The sequence below is a fragment of the Dermacentor silvarum genome, chromosome 1 (assembly GCF_013339745.2).
Source record: "Dermacentor silvarum isolate Dsil-2018 chromosome 1, BIME_Dsil_1.4, whole genome shotgun sequence".
NCBI lineage: Eukaryota > Metazoa > Arthropoda > Arachnida > Ixodida > Ixodidae > Dermacentor > Dermacentor silvarum.
Genome location: NC_051154.1, coordinates 109205270 through 109227260, shown reverse-complemented (window position 1 = coordinate 109227260; position 21991 = coordinate 109205270). Strand labels below are relative to the sequence as shown.

At 45.7% G+C, this 21991-nt stretch overlaps 1 protein-coding gene across 5 annotated transcripts in view; it reads left to right on the top strand.

Annotated features, from left to right (window-relative positions):
* Positions 1–21991, top strand: part of LOC119434721 (prolyl endopeptidase FAP) — a 394283-nt gene that overhangs the window by 194084 nt on the left and 178208 nt on the right. The window contains exon 1 of one of the 5 annotated variants that reach the window (XM_037701806.2): positions 7333–7779. The exons of 3 other annotated variants lie outside the window; for them this stretch is intronic. In XM_037701806.2, the coding sequence (XP_037557734.1) occupies positions 7564–7779 (216 nt within the window). In that variant the 5' untranslated portion in view covers positions 7333–7563. Of the gene's footprint in view, positions 1–7332; positions 7780–21991 lie in introns of those variants that run through there. One more of the 5 variants, XM_037701811.2, reaches the window with a different exon arrangement.

Genomic DNA, 21991 nt, shown 5'->3' with positions numbered 1-21991 from the left:
CTCGTCGACTTGGTGTCACGAAGTGACACGACAACGGACATTATTGTCCACCAGCACATTGATATTGCTTAATTTATCCAAGGCGATTTGATTCTTGGCGTCCATCGCCAATATATAGGGCTGGGATAACGCAGTGATTATATCCCAATTCTATTCTTTTTCATGCTTCGTCAAGGGTCCCAACGGTGCTCCGCGTACGTTATTCCCACGATAACGTGGTGATAACGACGCCGGTCGTGAGCGGTGGATGATAGAAAGCGAACAGAATCGAGCAAAAGGAATCCTTACATTATGCCAGCTAAGGTTCTTCCTGCCTTTAATCCTCACGTCCGTGATCTCATTAAGGGCAAGGGCCCCCATGTGCAAGAATATATATATGGCTTGCTTGCTCATATGATTGGTGTTGCCGGTGAGTGTCTCGAGCAAGAAGATTATGCGCCAGGGCACTCGTGGTGGGCAGTTACCGTTGACTTACTCGGGGAGCAGGGGGGTGTGACGATTCTCCTCTCCAGCTTATTTCTTAGCACAGTCACGTAGCCACTGTCATCAGATGCGTCAACCTCGGAAGCAGAGTACACCAAAGTGTCCATACCCTCTTCGTCATTCGGAAGGCGATTTCGCTTCCTGGTAGCGTATACGTTGCCATCAGAAACGTGTCACTTATTCCATCTTCTTATTACACGTAATAGAAGAGTGCCGAAGGAAGTACTTCATTATCTGTTGATTCGAAATGGCATGTATCATTTGCGACTTTTTTTTCGGTATGTTTCAGCTGTGGGCATTTTGGCATTGCAGATGACTATACATTATTGCATCCATTATGCATGAGAGCCCATAGGGTGCAGAATGCATATTACACAAGATAACATTATCTATATTATTTCTATTTCTATTTTATTCTTATTTAATTGAATTCATTTCTACACTCGTATCAGTCCTGCACATAATGCAGATGTTTAGTTTCAATTCCAGTGTGGACGAAACGCCTTCATGACATGCGCCTTGCACAAGTGATTTAAACATGGACGAATGTATTGTTTGATGAACATTTGATGAAGCCTATTTTGGTAAGCCTTTGATCTTCAGGTAGGTAGGAATGTGGTCGCTTGTGTGGGTTTCTATATCTGTGAACCAGTGAACGCTGCCACTGAGACATCGCGAGACAAAAGCTAAGTTTAAACAACTGCTGTACGTCCGGCCGCGCAGAAACGCGGGACTGCCATCGTTAGACAGCAAAGTTCATGGTCGCAGGCAAAGGAAACGAGGTTTCTTCCTTTGTAATTTACCTTGATGCTTCCCCAAAGTGAATGATGTGCGTTAATGTCCCCAACAGCAATCTGAGGGCCAGGAGTCGTATCTAAAATGCCACTCAGTATCTCTCTGTCGAAACGACTTGGTGGTGAAAGGTGCGCGCCCACTAGAGTAAACGCAAGTTTGTGTTTTTTCACGGTCAAACAGACATACAAGGTGCTACCCAAAAGTTCCGGGAATTTGAAAAGCGCGGGCAAACTGAGTGTGGTGCATGTTTCCGCCGCTAGATATGGCTAGCAGTTTGCTTTGCGGATCAGTGTGCTGAATGACTTGCATCTCAGAAGAAGCATTGTTTTGCGAAGTGTTGTTTTGCAACGCAATGTTTCACTGATTTCGCGCATTTCTTAGCAACCATTATGGCAGACTTCAAGGGGCGAAAGATTTGCATCAAGTTTTTTTTTTTTTTTTTTTTTTTAACTTGGCAAAACTGCAGCAGGAACTCATCGTATGCTAAAAGACGCTCTTGGAGTCGACGCCATGAGCCAAAATAGGATGTTTTTATGGTATAAACGCTTCAAAGAGGGTCGAATGTGTGTTGACGACGATGAACGTTCTGGACGCCCGTCAAGAAGCACAATCCCGGAAACGTTAACGGATGTTCGTAAGGCTATCCTTGGAAATCCAAGGCTAGCTATAAAGGATGTCTGTGACATTGTAGGACAATCATACGGCACAGTTCAGAAAATTTTGCCGGGTGTTTTGAACATGAGGCGCATTTCTGCAAAATTTGTGCCAAGACTGCTCAGTGACGAACATCGTTTTTCTGTCTGTACGGAACTGAAGCAACAAGTCAGAAACAATCTCACATTCCTCTCCAGTGTAATAACCTGGGATGAGACATGGGTAAGAGAGAGCATTCGTCGCAAACTTCCGGAGAAGTGGAAGAACAACAACTGGCTTTTTCATCACGACAACGCGCCGGCTCACACATATCCCTCGTTCTTCGACAGTTCCTGACTTCAACACAAATCACAGTCCTTCCGCACTCACCCTATTCACCTGACCTTGTCCCTTGTGACTTTTTCTTGTTCCCACAGTTGAAGTTGAGGCTGAAAGGACATCGTTTTCACACTGTTGAAGAGATCAAGTCGGAATCACAGGTGGGCCTCAACACACTGTCGCTTGGAGAGTTCCACGAATGCGTGGAATCGTGGCAGAAACGCTGGGATCGGTGTATACATGCTCAAGGGGACTAATTTGAATGAGACAGTGCAGATTAGGCGTTATGGTGAATACTATTCTTTTACGACTGAATTTCCGGAACTTTTGGGTAGCACCTCGTATTGATTACTGTCATGAGGGCACAATGGATGAACAACATAAGTCAGTTCACACCGTGTGTAGACGATCACCTTGCTAATGTCATTAAAAGTCGATGACACATAAGGTTCATAGCTTGAGAGCCGGACGGGTTTCTGTAGGTTCGTTTCACAGACAACAAGAATGGGGAATTGGGGAATCGATCTAGAAAAATCAGCAATACGGGATTTCAGTCCATGGGCATTCCATTGCATAATGGACGCTTCCTTGACTTGTCTGGAGAACGGCTGAGGTGGTAGAGAGATTTTGTTTCCTATTCGAGGCTCGCAAGAACCGTATCCAGACCGTCCAGCAGTTGCAGTGCACCCCGAGCAGATGGCGTCTGCATGTGAATGACTTTCATTAGAGATGAAGTCTCTAATGAAAGTCATTCAAAAATTTTGATTATTTGCTTGTATTAACCTTGCACGCGGTCTATGCCGTCATTGGTGCGTCGGTAGTCCACCGTAGGTCTTTGTTCTGCTGGAAGACTTAATGCCGGAAGTGCAGGCCAGGCGTTTGCAGTTGACTTATTCACTGTGTCACGAGACACCTTGTTGTCAGTGTGCGTGACCGCCGTAGAGCACCATCTGCAAGAAGTAGCGTCTTTCTTACGACGGTATCCGTATATTTAGTAGACGACGATCACCTGCGGTGGGCACAACGCCGTCGCACTTTGGCGGCGGCCTCTTTGTGCGTTGAGTAGTCTCTCACCATTTGTTTAAGGACTTTCAGCTCTGGCTTGGGTATCGGGCAGTCTTTCGATGACGCTTCGTGGGTACCAGAGCAATTCAGATCGCCAAGACCATGCAGGATGCTAAGCGTTCATTTCGGCCATTGGAGAAATACACGGATTTTGAGGCAGACATACAGCGCCTCCGTGCAATCCACCGGCGAGCGGAGCGACGGTACAGACGGTCTAATCAGTTTACGGCCTTAGAGAGACCAGACGCATTCAAAAGAAAATTCAGCGTCCCATTGCTGGGCTGTGCAAAATCAACGCTCGAAATCTTTTTGTGAGTTTCTCGATCCGCGTAAACCTCTGTCGGTTGTCTGAAGAACATTCCGTGAACTTCGTATAGCTCCTCAGCAGCGCCGTCCATTTAAATATCTAGCCCTTCATCAAGGACGCCGAGAAGTCAACGTGGCAGAAGATTAATGCGCAAGGATCGCGGGCCTGTCGTTCCAGCCTTGCACACCTATTCCTATTGTATCCCCTGGCTCCCCATTTCCGCGTATCGACGTTCCTTTTTCTATCGAAGAACTGGAGGCCGCACTCTCTGGGTGCAGGCGATCTTCGTCACCAGGACCCTATGGCATCTCATACTGTGCGCTTGCAAGCCTTGGTCAAGAGGCCAGAGGTGCCCTTCTTGGCCTATACAACGTATCATGGCGTGACGGTTTGGTCTCCACCACGTCGAAATGCAGTCGCCTTATTGCACTCCTCAAACTTGGAAGTTTCATCTTACTGTCCAATAGCACTGGCCAGCTGCGTTGGCAAGGTAATGGAATGATCCTTACACGGTTAGAATGATACTTGGAAATTTACAAAGTCTACAGAGGCAATGACTGGCTTTCGACATGGGCTCTCGTCAATAGATAGAGTTATTGACCTTTTGACGTATGTACAGCACCAGAAACGCCTGAAACGAATCATTGAGGCCTTATTCCTTGATTTTAAAGATGCCTACGACAATCTAGCTCATCCTGCAATTCTGGACACCTTAGAAGCTGTAGGGATTGATGGCCACGTCTTTCGCTGGATACACAGCTATCTGAATGGAAGATATTTCTTTAATTTGACTGAAGACGGACCAACGGCGTCATGTCATACCACTCGTGGTGTACCGCAAGGTGGAGTATTTAGCCCAACCTTGTTCAACCTGGTGCTCATTGGTCTCGGCGATTTGTTGCCGCAAACCGTACAGCTCTCCGTATATGCGGACGACATTTGCATATGGGCTTCGGAAGCGGCACGTGTACAAGTCCGCGCATGACTTCAGAAGGCTTCAACGGCAGCGTCAACATATCTAAGAATGCCAGGCCTTCGGGACTCGCAAAGCGATGGCCCCGTATGCTTTGCGGATTAATAGCCAACATACAGACGAACGCACCGATTTCTTGGCGTCATCACTGATAGAGACTTGTCTTGGAGCCCTCACGTCTCGTACATGAAAAAGCGTTTGGCCACCATTGTGGACCTTCTCGCGTTTCTCGACGGGAAGTTCTTAGGCGCTACAGTGCCATCAACGTTGCAACTATACAGTTATAAAGCACTATTTTTGGCCTTCTTGCGGTACAGCTTACCTGAACTGAAAGATACTTGCACTACGAATATTCGCAGACTTCAGAGTGTGCGAGCCCAAGCACTCAGAACTTGTCTTAGTTTCCCAAAAAGATACATCATCGATAGCGACAGTGGCCATTGCCACTGATTCTCCTATGACAGTCTACATTGCTACAGATGTCCTGAGAGCAGACATCCGACAACTGACTCGGATTCCTTCACACTATCTTGCTTGCTTCCCACCAACGAGGCCCCATTCAACATTTAATTGCCAAAAGTATTGTAAGACATCAGTCCAACTTGTCAACACAAGTCACGCCTGCTTCACGATTGCCAGCCCCATTGTCGTGTCTGCACCGGCCGCAAGTACAACTGACAGTTCCTGGCATCAAAAAGAAAGCTGGAGCGCCGTTGAAAGCTTTGAAGCAAGCAACTTTGGAACATATTTACAACGTGCTCCGATTCCGGCAACATGTCTACACATATGGTTCGGCAGAACTCAACACCTCTGCTGCTGCAGTCATCATCCCGGCAACATCTGAAAAAATCAAGTTGAAAATTTCATGTGTGACCACATCGACGGGTGCAGAGCTTGCGGCATTCCGCCTTGCACTTGATTTTATTGATCAGGAACCACCGCAACAATGGACAGCCTTTAGTGATTCCAAGGCAGCCCTTCAGTGCATACAAAGCCCAATGCGCCACGGACCCAATGAACAACCGTCCTCAGAAATTCGAGATATATCATCCGAGCCATGACAAGGGACACAACATAACCTTTCAATGGCTTCCAGGACATTGCAAAATCAGCGTGAATGACCTAGCCGACGAAGCCGCTCAATCTGTACATGAAAGTTGTCTTATGCCTTGATTCCGCTTTCGCGAACAGACGCTGCGACTGGCCTGCGACTAATGTCCCGTGAATGTACTTTGCTCCTGTGAGACTCGAACGTTTTCACCATGTGTCGTTTGAGTTCGTTGTCTCCAGATATACAAATGCATCTACCGCCTGGGTTATCACGACGTGAGCAGACCATGCTGTACCGTCTGTGGCTAGGCGTAGCATTTACAAACTCTTATGCCCTCCGTATTCGAATGGCCAACAGCACCACCTGCGACATATGCAGCTGTGATGAGACGCTCGCACACATGATCTGTGTCTGCCCGCGCTATTGCGCCGAGAGGCAAGTCATGTGCAGAGTGATGGACCAATTGGACAATCGTCCGCTATCAGGTGCTCCCAAAGAACATCGGTGCATAAGGCCTTATTGGCGCTACTAAGATTCCTTCGGTCTACGGTGCTTCACGGTAAACTTTAAGAACGCCGCCCTGTACCGCTCTATAGTGTATGCGGTTTGTGCTCGTCTCTCTTTCTCTCTCTCCCCCTACTCTCCCTTCCGCTCTTTCTCTTTTTTTTCCCCTACTCCTTCCGCCCGTAGAGGGTAGCCAACCGGAACTACTTCTATTTAACCTCCCTGTCTTTCTTTGCATCTTTTCTCTCCCTCTTTAGTTTCAATTGTTTTATCGATTAGTACTGCATTGCGAGAACTGCAGGATGTGAGTACTTGTGTCGTCACATATCATTCTGTTACCGCCTCTGTCACCGCTGCCAATGTCAATACCAGTGCCAGTACCAGTACCACTACCAGTGCCAGCAAACGGACTTATACAACACCGTATACTGACGATCGACAAAGTACTGCCAGTAAGCCCCCCCAAAAAAATACTACATAAAACTTGAAATATAATGTAGGCTCATAGGTACCCCTAAAGCACACCGACCTCTTAATGGAACAGCGCATCATAATAAACGGCTTGTTTGATTTTTGTTTCTTTTGTCTTCTTTCTTTCTTTATTTTTTTTTTAATTTTTGTTAACCCGTTGCGTTGCGGTGGCTTAGCGGCTATGATGTTGCGCTGCCAAGAACGAGGTCGCGGCAGCAAATCTCGGCCGCGGCGGCCGAATTTCGGTGAGGGTGAAATGCAAAAAACACAGCCGTGTCCCGTGCATTGGGAGCACGTTAAATATCTTTTGGTGGTCAAAATTATTCCGGAGTCCCCCACTATGGCGTGCCTCTTAATCAAATCACGATTTTGGCGCGTAAGACCGCAGAATTCAAGTCAATGCATTTTTTTCTTTACCTCTGCTTGTTGACTCGTTTATCAAGAACATGATGGCGTTTCTCTTGCTGCTCAAGTTCGTATGTCTCGGGCTGCGCCTCTATGTGAACCACTGAACTGTTCCCTGCCAAGTACTTTCGTTCTACGATCTGCTCGGGGAAGGCTCGCGCCTTCCGACAATGCGGCGTGTCCGGGCGCCGCGAAAGGTCATCAACACGAGCGCGCAGCTCGAGCTTCCTTTCAGCGCGGTCGACCTTGACTTCACGAGCAGCGATCACAGAACGTCATCGGCCGCTCAAAGCCAGAGCATATGGGCCTGTGACAATTGAAAGCCTCGCGCGTCAGCGATCCCTCACCGTGAGCCGCGCCGCGCCGCAGCCAACAGATGTCCGAGTCGCGCGTAGCGGTGCCCGCGTGCCCGTGTGTACGTGTGAGCGTCCCGTCGCGTGGCCCTCAAGAGAGGTCCGCAGCCGACCGCGAGCCATCGCCGGCGTCCACATGCTTCCGGGTGTCTCGTAGAGTCACGTGACGGGCCCTCGTGACGTCATGCACGCTGGGAGAACCGGTTGTTGCGGCTCCGAGGAGCAAGGCGGCAGCGGCGAGCAGCGGGACAGGCGTCACCACCGGTTTCCCCGCGACGAGGTAGCGCCGTGTGCTCGCTGGTCGACTCGCGCCTCGTCCGACCTGGACGCCGCCGGCACGGAGCAGCGGATACCGCTCCTCGAGCAGAGCGACGACGACGACGACACGGCCAAAGCCATGGTACGCCCCTTCCGTCTCCGCGCCGCCAATCGGCCTTCCGGCGACCGGATCGCGTGTGCGCGCACGGATGGCACAGCCGCCGTGTGCGTCGGCGTGCGCGCCTCTTTACGAACGCCGCTCCGTGCGCGCCGCGAACCGGGTCCTGCTGCTGCTTCAGAGCGCGTTTTTTTCCGGGTCCGCATGACAGTACACGCGGGCAGTGCACCGGCTGTTGTAGGCGGCTGCCGTCGGAGCAAGAGCGCTTCCTATGTGCTGCATATGTACGAAGCGCTTGCCCTTTGTACGGAGCTTGTATACGCCCCTGCTCGCGTTTTGACTAGTTAGCGCAACCATATAGCGTCCACTTTAACCAAGGGGCACTCTGTACTATGCTTACTATTCTTAAGCGCTCCGTACTATTTCGTACTCTTGATGCAGTGCTACTTTGATGCCGGCATAGGGTAAAATTAACGGCATTGCAGCCGTGGTGTGAATTCACTGAAAACGCCAGATAACTACAACACTTTTTCATCCTTTTCTGTATAAACGGATCTCGTACCTCTCTTCTCTAGAGGGCCAACTTGCACGGGGCTTACTAAAACGCAGCTATAGAGGCCGCAGAGCCGGTCAATGGTTCTTGGTGCCTTCGGCGGCTGCGTCAATCTGTTGCGCTCAAAGAACTGAACTTGACCTCTTCCAATTCCTTCACAAACGTTCCTCGTGCAGCTTAAGTGGTTGTTTGTCCCCTTTGTCATCTTTTTTTCTTATTTCCTTATACCTAAGTAGAGATTGTTTCTCTGCGAGCTGCGCACTAACCAACATGTGAAACATTCCATGGTGCACAAAAATGTAAAGATAAAAAGGGACAGCCATACTCACTTTATCGAGCTTGCAAACGTCTCTAGTGCTACAAGGTCATGTAGCTGGAAGAAGAACATTGGCAAATACTAGCAGTCAGTGGCATCCCACTGACAGTATAATTGGTAGTTTTTTTATTGGTTGTATGGGGCTTTCCGATAGCTATTCTCATTGGAATAATGGCTTCGGAATTTTAGGTAAAGGTAGCCCGTTATTAATGAGCTGTCAGCGTGGCAACACGATACGCTGCCACAGTATCCAGCACTCTTCCACTCGATTGCCACCATTTGTTAGCGCCGTAAACACCACGGTTTTCTTTTCGCCTGCATTGCCGCATTTCTGACTTACGTAGCTGCAATAGAAAAGCTCGCGTTTCACTCTCGTAGCGAAGCTGAAAGCTGACGTGCCTCGAGTGAGAAAAATAAAAATAATAATAACGCGCGCGATAACACTTTGCGAACGTCGCCGGCCTGTAGCTCAGCTCTATATGAAGAATTGGGACGATACTTTCGCTGCCGGGGGTCATGTCACAGTTAGCTAACAAAGAAACCGACGACAGCGCTGAAGACGACGACTGAGGCTGATTCGCGCATACTGTTCGCTATCGTTTATGCCGCTGGGCGCACTTTAAGTACCTTGCAAATACGTCTTATCTATCTCCTCTTCTTGCAACAAATGTCCAGGGCATTATAGATCAGATGGTTCCGTGTTATGGGAAGGAAATCTCCAAACGATTAAAAGTGGGATGAAGCTCATGTGGATATACGTCATGCGCGGCAGATTACCTTGAAAAAGCGTGCATTCTTCCTGCACTAATCTATGGGGCCGTAAGATGGAAGGTAAAAAAGTAACTTGACAGAAAGCCAAGAGCCGTGCAACGAGCGATGAAACAAAAACTGATAGGCATAGCTAGCATCCTAGTTGATATTAAGAGGAAGCACGGGAGTTGGTCAAGTCATGTAATACGTAGAACAGATAACCAGAAAACCAGTGGTCAGCTTGAGTAACAGAACGGGCGCCAATGTAATGGAAGCGCAGTAGAGGACGGCAAAGAGAGAAAGAGAGAAAATGATTTAATGAAAGGCAGGGAGGTTAACCAGGACAGCCGTTAACGGCTGACCAAATACTGGAGTAAAGTGTAGATCGCTAGGAGACACCTTAGTCCTGAAGTAGACATAAATAAGCTGATTACGATGATGACAGTCATCGAAATGACCATGCGGGCGATTTCCTTGATCCATCGGCAAGTAACAGTCCCGCAAAAGAAAAAATGTGAGGGAATAATGTAGGAAGCGGTTTGATATTACTTGAAGTATGTAGAATAGGGACGAAAACAAGCTTACGAATAAAGGTTAGGGGCTTCAAGAACTTGTGCTCTGGTTCACGTCGCGGAGAAAAATTGGTGAAGTCCCATAAATAGCGACTGGCGCCTAAACGCCGGTCAGTGAGAAAACTCTCAGACGTAAAAGAATTTCTGTGAATACCGACCCTCATTCGGTACCAGGATCGGTGATAGATTGGACGTCTTAAGAAGCGGTATTTTTCTCTCTCTACTTTAAGATCGCCACCTCCACCCGTTCTGTGTGTCTTCTACATATAGCACTCTTCTGGTAGTTTGAGATATCAAAATATGAAGGCACAGAAGAAACAAACAATTAAAAAAACGAAAAACTGACAAAGTGCTCTACAGATGCGATGCGTCACACCTGCATCACATCTGCTCAAGGTACATCACACCCGCTCAATTCGTGTCACACCTTAACAAATTGCTCATTGGCTAAGTTCAGTGACCCGTATCATTTTGGCGATATTAAAGCGACCTTCTTTGACGGTTGCCGCAAAAAGAACCACCAGACTGCTTTGAACATGCGGCGTGTAAGTTTCTTACAACTCTGGACGCAGTGGCTGAATAATGGGAAGGGCTTTATCTTAGAATGGCGTGCTCAAATGAGAATCTGTTGCCAAGAAACATTTGAAGAAGCTTTGCCCCCGTACTATCTTTACTATTCGCATCCTTAGCCAAGAAAGAGTGTGCACAAGAGCCAACTCCCTTTTCCTACAGGCCAAAGGACATATCTGAGAAGTCATCAGGCGTCGTCGGCTGCATTTGTCTTTCCATTCGTAACTTTGTTCAGGAACAGCGACACGGTACAGTGTTTATGCTTGCACACTGTTTGGTTTCTGGCTTCTGTTGTTTAGCTGCAGGATTAAAGTTATTGCCGTAGAAGAAGATCACTATATAAAGGAAATACGGAAAACAAAGCAATAAGATAACTGCGTGAGCAACCCGGTGGTATACGCTGAAGAGTCTGTGGCCAGCTTCTGCAAACAGTGTCACTTTGGCAGCGCAGACGTAGCCGCAGCAGCTCGCATTGATCCGGCCGATACTTTTGCCACCAGCAATCGCCTGTCCGGTGCTTCTGTGGAAAAAAAATATTTTAGTTAATTTTTGAAGCGATTACATTGTTCTTTCCTGCAATTTAAAGATACAGTGAAAGCGTCGGCACTATTTTCGCTGCTGTGTGTGTTTCCGATGTAAAAAAACAACAACAACAACGCTGTCATGCAGAAGAACCACCGATGCAGAGTGTGTTAAATTCTACTCAAGGGGGCTGGTAGTTAAGGACACAAAACGGTTCGCGATCCGATATGCGGGGATTTTTAAAAATGTTAAGAGCCCTTCACTGAACACGTGAGCCAAGTAAAAATGCCTTTACAATTTCCTCTGAACAAACCGGTCAATAGAGACCGTAAGGCACTCCCTATAGCATTAAAAAACAAATTTCCCCAGAACGGATTTTCTATGTATCTTTATTTCTTCTTTGTTTCGTTGTATTCGGGCGAGAGCCTGCTGCTGTCGTTTTACGTATGCCTTTTCAAGCTATGCAGATGTGACTCGTTTCCATGGTGGAAGCTGCTCCGTTGTCCTCAGTAAAAAGTACTCATTAGTTTAAAAAAAGAACTATGAACTACAAGGAACCTGCATACTGCACTTTGCACTTGATAGAGCGCAGCTGCTGTTTGAATTAGTCGTTGTTCTGGGCCCTCTCAATCTGACGAATACGCACAGCCCCTGTCAGAAGTCCGAGCATGGCTGATTTATACACCGCCTTAAATAACGACTACGATGCCGCTGCACACATACGAACAATAGACAGTTCAGACCAACAGGCAATTTTTACCGTACTTCAAAATATAGTAAAATGATTTGCGTCATAGAAGGTGCTCATAAATGCGCAATTTGAGCTTATAACCTCTTATCGTGCAGAAGTCAGAAAGGAAAAAAAAAAAATGACGGTCTGTTTAAAGAGCCGCTTTACTGTGACTTCGGCCTTCTGTCATGCGATAATAGTGAAACAGGGGCTGAATTCACAAAGCTTCTCGTTCGTAAGTGCCATTGACCAGCCGCCTTCACTAATGATATGTGCGGAATCAGGATTGGCTGACATTTGCTCTGAAGAAAAATTTTAACGTAAGAGCTTTTTGTGAATGCAGGCCCAGATGCTTAACCTATAGTGCACTGTGGCTTTACAAACAGGCAGTGATTATCGCTCTGTACCCTTAGGAAAATAATTCTGATGCATATGCGTCATCGACAGTTTGGACGTTTTGTTTGCTAATAGATGTCGTTTAGGAAGGTCGTAGACAATGTAAGCCCTAGATTAAAATCAGGTGGAGCTACATACTCATAACAAACTTCAAGTTCTTTCATGCAGAAATTCTTCGGAACAATATCATCTTCATAGCTTTCTAAGGTGTGATGAAGTCTAATGTATTTTTGTTTTTGTTTTTAATTACATAAGATGAAAAGCGGTATTGATGCCTTTAGGTGGCACCCGCTACTGCGTGTCGCAGAGTTTGCAAAAAATTTAAAATAATAAAAATTAGACGCATGAAAAAGAGAGCCCGAGAAGACGTGCACGATTCCGCGATGACTATCTTTAATTATAAAATAAAAAGGAATGGGGAATTCGAAATAAGGCGATCATTTTAACTGAAAAATATTTATAGCAGTGGTCGATAATCGCCAATATTATTAGTAATTAAATTTTAGTAATTCAATTTTATGTGACTTTAGGGGGGGGGGGGTATTGTTATATTTGCCCAATTGAAGTTAGCCAGTACTTAAACTATAACCTTTTCTTGGAAACGCTGGTAAGACTGGAAACAGTTTACAAAAATGCTCAGTGCGGGAACACGGAGCCGAAACATATCTGGAACAGGCAATGGATGTCGCTGCAGATTTCGAGTGCTAATTTGGCGCAAAGGATATAGTTCATAGCAAAGGGCTTTGCTTTGAGTGCTGGTGTAATTCTATTCTGCCATTACAGCTTGCCAACAAAAGTGAATAATTCAAAGTTAATCAGTGCAATTTGGTTAATTAATCGTATCGGTGATGATCGCGCAAGTTTTCATGTGCGCCGTTGCTGTGAAGTTTGGTGAGTAAGATAATCATTTTGTCCCGAATCCCCTATTATAATCGGAGAGAGCCGTCGCAGAAACACGACGTATACGGGCAGCTCCGCAGACTAGTAAATCAACATGCATGGGAGCAGTATGACGTCCACAGATGCACAACCTCTGCAATTATGTAAAATAAGTACCACGATGTTTGAGCGCATCTGTTATTTCCATAACGGTGGCTTGCTGCGGGGATAACTGTGTTAAATACTGCCTGAAATAAATATAGGTAGTCGCTGTTAAATGTCCATGACAGTTTCGTTCTCGTTGGACACGTTGCGCGGCTCGCGTTGAGCAACGAATAAGAGCCTTGTTCTTTGAGCGGGCTTAGTTCGATCATATCTGACCTCATGTCTGAAAGGATGCGGGCTCAAAAGACAGCAAAGGATTGCGCGTGAACTGCAGACTTTAATCAGAATTGAAGGAATCATGAAAATTGGCACGATATTGAGAGGTCTCAATGAAGAGGAGCCTTTAGTGCCTAAAATGAATTTTTTTTCAGTGTTGGCTGCTCATTAGGGAAAAGAAATCATACAAAACAATTTTTAATGTGCTTGTACAAATGCTGGTACCCGAGTGAGTACAGAGTAACTTCACAGATTCACTGTGTGCTCAATAACTGTGCGTGGAACACGTGGATATAGTCTTGCCTTGGCTTTATAATGTGGCATTTCCAAGATTAACGTTTATTTGTAAAATAGCACAGTACTGTTGTGGCATTGTCTAGAAACTCCTGAAAAAGCTGTAGAAAGAAGAAATGCAACAGCCCCCCCAAAAAAGTGATGAAGTGAGTAGTTCTTCATGCAAATTAAGCTATTGCGAAGCCGAGTCAAGTCAATTTCAAGCTTGAACTTAACACCAATTATATGTCATCACATGAATGTAAGGAGGTGTCGACTCCTGTAACGGGCGTCAGCTGCACCTTGCAGCATAAAATTAATGCATTAAAAAGTGAAATGCATAAAATAGTGTCAGGAATACGGCACTTCGCGGTCCCTCGCATATTTCATATTATGCAAGCACACTCACAAGGCACTTGTCACACTGATCTGCAGTAGAACAACAGCACAGTTTTATGGCCTTCTTTCTTTCATGATTTGATCGTACAATATCGCGTGCAGAGGCAGGTTAACCGCGAAAAATAACGAGGTGTGAATGATCTGTTTGTTTTCTGTCGGCGCATGCATACACCGTTCTACAAACGAACTTGGTATAAGGAGTGGGAATAATTAAATCACAGCCTTCTGACATTGCAAGTTGTTGTATCTGAAGAGGGAGGCACAGGCTTCAAGAAACGGCTTTGTTGTCCGTGCTGCGTACTGGCAGCATAAAGCAACTATTGACAATACTACCATACATGAGCAAGAATATATACAGCCCAAGATACACTCGCGCATGCGCAACAACATGCTGATGTCACTATCACTTCGCATCATCCAACAGCGGTAGACACACTTGTCGTATTCCAGATAGCGACACAACACAAGTGTTGCATATAAATTGAACAGATTGCACGTAAAGTCACAAACAATCTCTCAGACACTGAACGTGTCTCCTGCTGACTCAACAGGTTGCACATCTAAATAATTAATAACCACAATTGTTCACGCTCGCCCCCGTTTAGGCCACAAGTTGTTTCATTTGGTTCAATGAAAATGCACCTTTATGATAAGGAATGTATAAGTGGAAAAGTGGTATATCAGAACGCTTTTTGCCTAAGAGACTTTCAAAATGTGCGGAGATACCGGAGGCACAAAAAAACTCAACACGGAGGCGCATTTTGCTGGCACCAGCAGGCGTTATTATCAGTGACTTGCTCCGCGTGCTGTAACGACACTTGAACCGCGAAAATGATAATTGACGTTACATATTAAAAAAAAAAGAAATTCAGATTGGAGGATGTACATTTCCTTCGCATCGAAGTACCACTGGTAAAACCTTGTCGGAAAGTTTACACGTGCAGTCCGGCTAATACAGAATTTCTTGCTTTCACAGCGCAGGGATGATGCAACAGACCGGAGGATGAGCCCGTGCTGCACGCCCGGCCGGTTAAATTTTTGTGCTGCTTTAGGTGGCTTCCATGTCGCTTGCAGCGCTTCCTTCGCTATAATATTTCTTATATATAGCTATGCTTAGTAATGAATTCTTCTTGGATGGAGCATTATTGAACAAACTTTTTCGTTTTTTGACTCAGTGGAAAGATAACTGAACGTGTTTTGATGTTGGGTACCTGGCGGAAACGACACGTGACACTCGTCTATTTTGCAAGCCCGTAAAGGCGCGCGCGAGCGCCGATAGCGCGGGTCGGTACGGTGTGCCCCGAGTTTTGTAATCTCTTGTTTAGCGCACTCCGTGTTGACGGATGTGAGATTCCGCGGCTGTTGTCTGCACACTTGCGGTAACGCGCAGTTTCGTTCTAAGAGAAGAGAAACCCGGCGACGGTTTATTCTTCTTTGAAAAGGAAAGAATCCATTATTCACGTGCGCGCCTGCGACATCTCAGCGGGCGCTGCACAAGCGCCGCTTCCGTTCGACTCCAACTGCTCAGCATTCGTATGCGCATGGCAATGTGCGTGCTATGTCCTGCTTACTCGCCGATGTTCCCCTTTACATGTATACGATGTCGCCTCACGCGTAAGCACGAAGCACCTCTGACTGCCTTTGGCAAGAAGATATGCAGACTGTCGCGTTCTGGCTGCCTTCCACCCTGATATTGTGCTATAAGCACCAAGATTTCTGTTTATATTTTTTGCATTTATATTGTTTGCTTGTGTGAAATGGCGAGAATGGTAATAGAGATTTGATGGCATCAGCACAGCATACACTTTATCAATAGAACTGCGCGTAATGGCGGCAGCAGATGCGCCAGTATGTTGGGTATTTTAGTTATTCTTCATTTTAAAACTTGAGGCACTGGGCACATATAAGAAGGTAGCACGTACGTAATCCTTCCAGTCGACGCATGTATGAAGATGTAGTTTTAACCTGATTAAAGAAAATTTGCGCAGAACATTACTATTACTCAGGGCGCAACTGTCTATTAAGAGTAGATAGTCATAGCTGAGCGGGTCAGCGGTGCGAGCGGGCGAGCGGAGACGGCAGCGGAGCGCCGCACGAAATGAAGTTTGAGCGGAGTAGGGTGCCTCGATGTCAGCGCCGAGGCTCCCTAGAGCGGAGAGCGTAGTGCTTGGTTGCGCCACCTGTCGAATAAGGTCGAAGTTACAGTCGGTCGAGTGGTCGCTTTGCTTCGCCAACTGAGGAACATGGTTGGAGCATGGACCTTTTTTTTTTTTTATCCATTGGCCGTGATCGGAGTCACTGTGAACAGAAAATAAGCCAAACCTGCTTTTATTAGGCTACAAGTCATAAATAAAAATACATATTTGTTTAAATATAGCCGTTAATAGGGAGTTTTAGCTTACAAGGCGTGCCAGACGTAAACCTATGCAGCATTAATCGAAGATATGTGCGCGAGCAGCAGCACTTGAGGTAACATATTGCGACGCTGTAATAAAACGTAACTCGCTGTAAACGCTCTTGCTTTGCATGACTATTCGAAAAGAAAAGAAAGACAATTGCATTTGCGATTATTATCTCGAATCCGACACATTTACGCCACTAGATAAGGGGAATATCGTGGTTAATTGCAATAAAAAAGTTCTGCACATTCAACACACATCTTGGAATGTATGTGACACAGTTAATCACATGCTATAAAATTGCCCACTTCATCCCCGCGTCTTGGGCGTAAAAGCAACCGGTGCGCGCGCTTGTGCTCTCGCCCGTTCCACGCAATGTGATACTTTCGGCGATCATCTCAAAGAGCTAGTTGGCATGGCCGAAGTATACGTCCAATTGTGGCTTAATGTTTAGAACATGGTGCTCTCTGCAGCTGCCGAGCCTTCTGAAGCTACATCGCTGCCCTATACTAGAGATGCGCGATAGGTTTGCTCTGTTTTCCCCTCCCATCAAGGTTCGGTTCTGGAATATTTGTAATCTACGGGTACTAATTTCATAGCCACATCGTATCTGACCAATCCGGTCTGCTTTGCGCGGCGCCAGTTGACTGATGAAACTCATGGTAAAAGAAAAGTTGATAGTCACTTTATCATACGCTAAAGAGGATGAAGGCCTGCGACCTCACGAGACATTCATTACATTACTTGACATTCTCATTCGAATGCGTTGTTACTTCGTATTACGTGTTTTCTACCACTAAAAGTCGTGGGTTCGTGTGCCTTAATTAACTCTATCTTAATTCATTGTGCCCTAATTAACTTCGCCTTATAGTAACACCAAAGGTCGTGGGTTCGACCATCAATGGTGGCACCATCAATTTTGGTGCCAGTGCATTTTGGTGCCATAACGCCGGACGGTCAATTTTTCGACTCATGAGCCACTTGAGTCTTTCGCCTTAATATACCGCTGGCGTAAACACTGCCTACGTCACCATTTTTCAGCTGGTCAATACGATAAATTTTCGTTCATTCGGTATTGGTGAATTACACATGCTATTTAATTCAACCCCGTTCATAACATAATACGGAGAGAGGAAGGTAGGGAGGTCAACCGGAGAAGCACTCAGTTGGCGGTCCTGAACAGAAAAAGCAGGGAGAGGTAACAGAAAGATAAGATGGTTCCTTGAACAGATAAGCGCACAATGAAAATATCACGTGGTCTAAGGCGATCACTCACGCCAGTTCACCTTCATTTTGAAAAATAATATACAATAGTGCCTTCAGAGATTTGTGCGCAGATGTTCAGAATGTCAAAATTGATTTAAGTTTTCTTAACACTTCTTTTAGTTCAAAAGTCAGATAGTTCCAACGAATCTTGTATGACCTGCCGTTGTCAGTGGTACTTTCCTGTGCCTCCGTCTGGCGCGATATTGCTTTGTTTCCTAAAATCGTGGTCATATTGGTCTTTCGAGCAGGTGAGAACACATTGTACGGACGCGAGAAATTGAGATGGGATCCATGGGCTTGCTTATGGCTAGGGCTCCGTGTTTTCGGAGTTTAGTTTTCTTGAAATTCGGAGGGTGTTTTTCGCAGTTTATTTTCTGGCACTAATTCAGAGTTTATCGGAGTTTATTTCTCGTAAATCCTCAATTCTCCGAAATTCGGAGTTAAATTTTGCATTATTCGCAATAGTCCAAAATCTTAGATGAAATGATATCTGAACACGAAAACATCAGAACACACGAAGCGTATTTTTGTTGTCTCGAAGGTTTGAACGCAGAAACACATATACACACAAGCACAAATACTTGAATACAAAACACATACGTTTGTGCGTATTACAACATTAAAGGTTGTTGTAATACACGCAATCATACTTTACGAGATTGCTGTCACTGATGGAAGCACGCTCCTTTCGATTGATGATTCTCAGCTTTGAAAATGCCCTTACCCTGAAAACGTTACTGATCAATTAGCTCTGATAGTTCGCAAAATCACTCATGAGTTGGCTCATGTCGTCAGTTTCAAGAAACACTAACTTAAAATCGGCGTATAGGTTTCGAACGCGCGGGGTAACCGATGCTTTACATTTAGATTCACAATTTGAACACTAGCTATAACAAAACGATTCACTGGTGTACTGGAGTGCATCGAAAAGGTTCCTCTCAACTGTCTGTCTCCACTTTTCAGCGACAGCAGCGTAGTATCCATTGAGGTCTGCAACAGTCGTTGAGCGGTCATACGTCTCTCGCTTCGTGCGCGACAAGCCCTTTGTTAAATGTGCGATGGGTGTGGTCTACGAGATACTGTTGACGTGTGGTAAAGTTTATATCAGCCAAACCGGCTGATGTATCAATGACTGCTTAGAACATGCCCTTTCGATATAGAACGGAACAGGGTCATATTGGCCGTTAAAATCGGAGTTTATCAGATAAATCCGATCTGTCAAAAATTTTACCGGCGAGCGTTTATCGGACTTTTTCGGATTTATCCGAAAACACGGAGCCCTACTTATGGCTTCTAGTTTAACGCTAATCACATAACCTGACACATTTACCATGCATTGACATCTAAAACGCGGTGCGAAAACTGAAATAAGTGCATCGCTGCCACATAACGTCACATGCGTATAGTTACTGTGTTTTTTTTTTTTTGTGTGTGTGTGTGTGTGTGTGTGTGTGTGTGTGTGTGTGTGTGTGTGTGTGTGTGTGTGTGTGTGTGTGTGTGTGTGTGTGTGTGTGTGTGTGTGTGTGTGTGTGTGTGTGTGTGTGTGTGTGTGTGTGTGTTTGTGCATTGCAGTGCAGTGCGTACGATATGTAACATTGAGCAGGCAGAAGGCCGAACTGGGAAGTTATGTAACCAACAGGCTGCGCGCTATCAACCCATCTGCCGCGGCTCCTTCACAAGTGGCAGGAGGTGGGCTGATATTGCACCACGCAACGTGCAACAGGTGCTCTAGAAAGCCGCAACAAGCCAGTATCGGTCGTGGCCTCGTTCACAGACTAAAACAGCAGAATCTGAGTCCTTTGCTATGCCCACAGATTGAAAAATACAAATAGGACTGGGAAGACAGTAGCTCATGATGAAATGGTCATGCTAGCCAGAATTGATATAAGAGTTCGAGAAAAAGTTGGGGTGACCAACGGAACAGCCGGTGTCTAAGGGTCAAAAATAAAGGAAATCCTTGCCGGAAATACGAAGTTTTGGTCCTAACATACGCATAAACACAAGTGAAATCTATGTAAACAGCAAGTTTATATATGTATAAAAGAACGTGTAGTCGTCACAGAAAACAAGAAATGACCATTGCGGAACCCAAAGAAGAAAAGTCATTGCCTTACAGAGTGAAATCTGGGTAGACACACGGGGCGGAATTACACCGCCGCTCACTAACGCGAAAGCGAAAACAGAGTTGCGAAAGTACCTTGGCAAAGCGTTGAGCCCTGCTGCGTCGTGTATACATTTGGAAGACTCGCGTGCGCGAAAAAAATTTTTCTGACAAACGTACACAGGCGCACTACACTGCAATGTTGTCGTTCTGTTACCTCTAATGAGCGGGCATGTTCAAGTGAAAATTTCTATCAACCGTGCTAATGATAAGTACGCTGTCATTCTATATTGAATTCATTCAGTTACCTCCGGCTTAATTCAACCGGTACGCAACTGAATGAGAACGCGAAGTGGCACTCCAACAGCTATTCGAACAATTTTCCCTCGCACAGGCCCGGATACTTGTTGGTGCACGTGTGCAACTCACTTTTGAACGCAGTTTTATTTATTTATTTATTTATTTATTTATTTATTTATTTATTTATTTATTTATTTATTTATTTATTTATTTATTTATTTATTTATTTATTTTCTCCGAGTCACGCAGGCACAGCGTAAATGGCGGCACAGACAACAGGCCGGCCTGCCAGCTTCAGAAACACGACAGGCGACGCGCGTTTCAACCGATATTTTTTTTTCCCCCACCCCGATGAAATGCGAACACGTCCCGGCCGGACTGAACACAAAAGCATTTCCTCTCCATCGTCATCCCTTTGAATGAAAAGAATGTTTTCAGCGCTGGGATTCCCTCTGGGTAATCGCAGGAAGCTCGTCGGGGGTTCCTCTTCGCCGGCTTAATAATATTTGCTTTCCTGAGAGGCACCACCGTGCAACGCTTCCTGTCACACGGCGAGCCGCTGGGAATGCGTCTTGTTCCCCCACTTCCTTTTGTTTTCCCCCGTGCCTTTCCCGCCGCTATTCCCAGAGGGCGCCCCTGCGCGGCAACTTGATTGCCGTTTTCCGTCGACTCTTTCGCCGCTTCAGCCGCGCTCGTTTCCCGCGCAACCGGAGAAAACGCTCGAGCGCTTGAAGCGAGAGCGTTTTTCCATTGCAAAGCGGCGCATCCGGTGGAATTGTGAGCACGCTCTTGTGCGTACATGTATACACAAGGACACTTTGCTATCTGCTAAAGCTTCTTCTGTTATTTGCTCTTTTTTTTTCTTTTTTTTTTGTATTCGATTTGCAAGACGCGACATGCAGAGTGAATGCGTGAGTGGAAATGGTGTAATCCGTGGACACTTTAGTTGCCCGTACTAGTTTTCTTTTTTCTTTTTTTCTCTTCTTTTTTTGTTTTTTTCTTTTTCTTTTGTCTCTCTCCTCTTCTCGAGGCGCATTTAACGCGATTTAAGTAACGCGGATTATGCACATATAAAATTCCGGTTGAAGTAAGGGCCCACGAAGAGATCGCTCACATCCTGATGTAACGCGTAATCATTCAGTGAGATCTTAATTCACCGTGTGTACGCAAGATTCAGCTACAATAGTTGGACGTAAGTGGAAAGAAGTCTTGCGGAGAACAATGCAATAACAAGATTCCGGAGATTCCCGCTCGAGTTACAGATTAGAACGCGAATTAGCAGTCAAAGGGTGTCAAGGATACATAAAACAAGACAAATACGAAGAAATAGCTTCTCCACGTAATTCCCACTAAGTGCCTGAACCATATGCTTAAAGTAATGATTTATTTGGCGACGCCAACCATCCGACTGTGTTGCACTGAGCAGTTCACGCATGCAAAAAAGCCAGGTAAATATTCGTAACACGCGTAGCAGAGCCTGTGTCATCTAAATATTTCACGTGGCGATCGGCTGTAATGGTAGTGATGTATTGTGAGTGACAACGAAGATGACTATGATCATATGTGGATATATGGGCGTAAGTGAGCGCACGCTGTAATAACGAAAGATAAGAACACATAAGAAGAAATTATGTGAAAATAGTATAGCGATGCAAGAATTAAAAAAAAAAAAGAAACTATAGGTAAGAGCGATTGGGCAGCCTACATAATGCGGAAGAACTGAGGCTGATGTAAAAGTTGTTTAAATAGCCCTCAGTCCAACCTTCGAGAAAAATTAATGACGCGTACTGCCGCGCGTCGTTCGTATTTTACGGCTATAGCATGAGCGC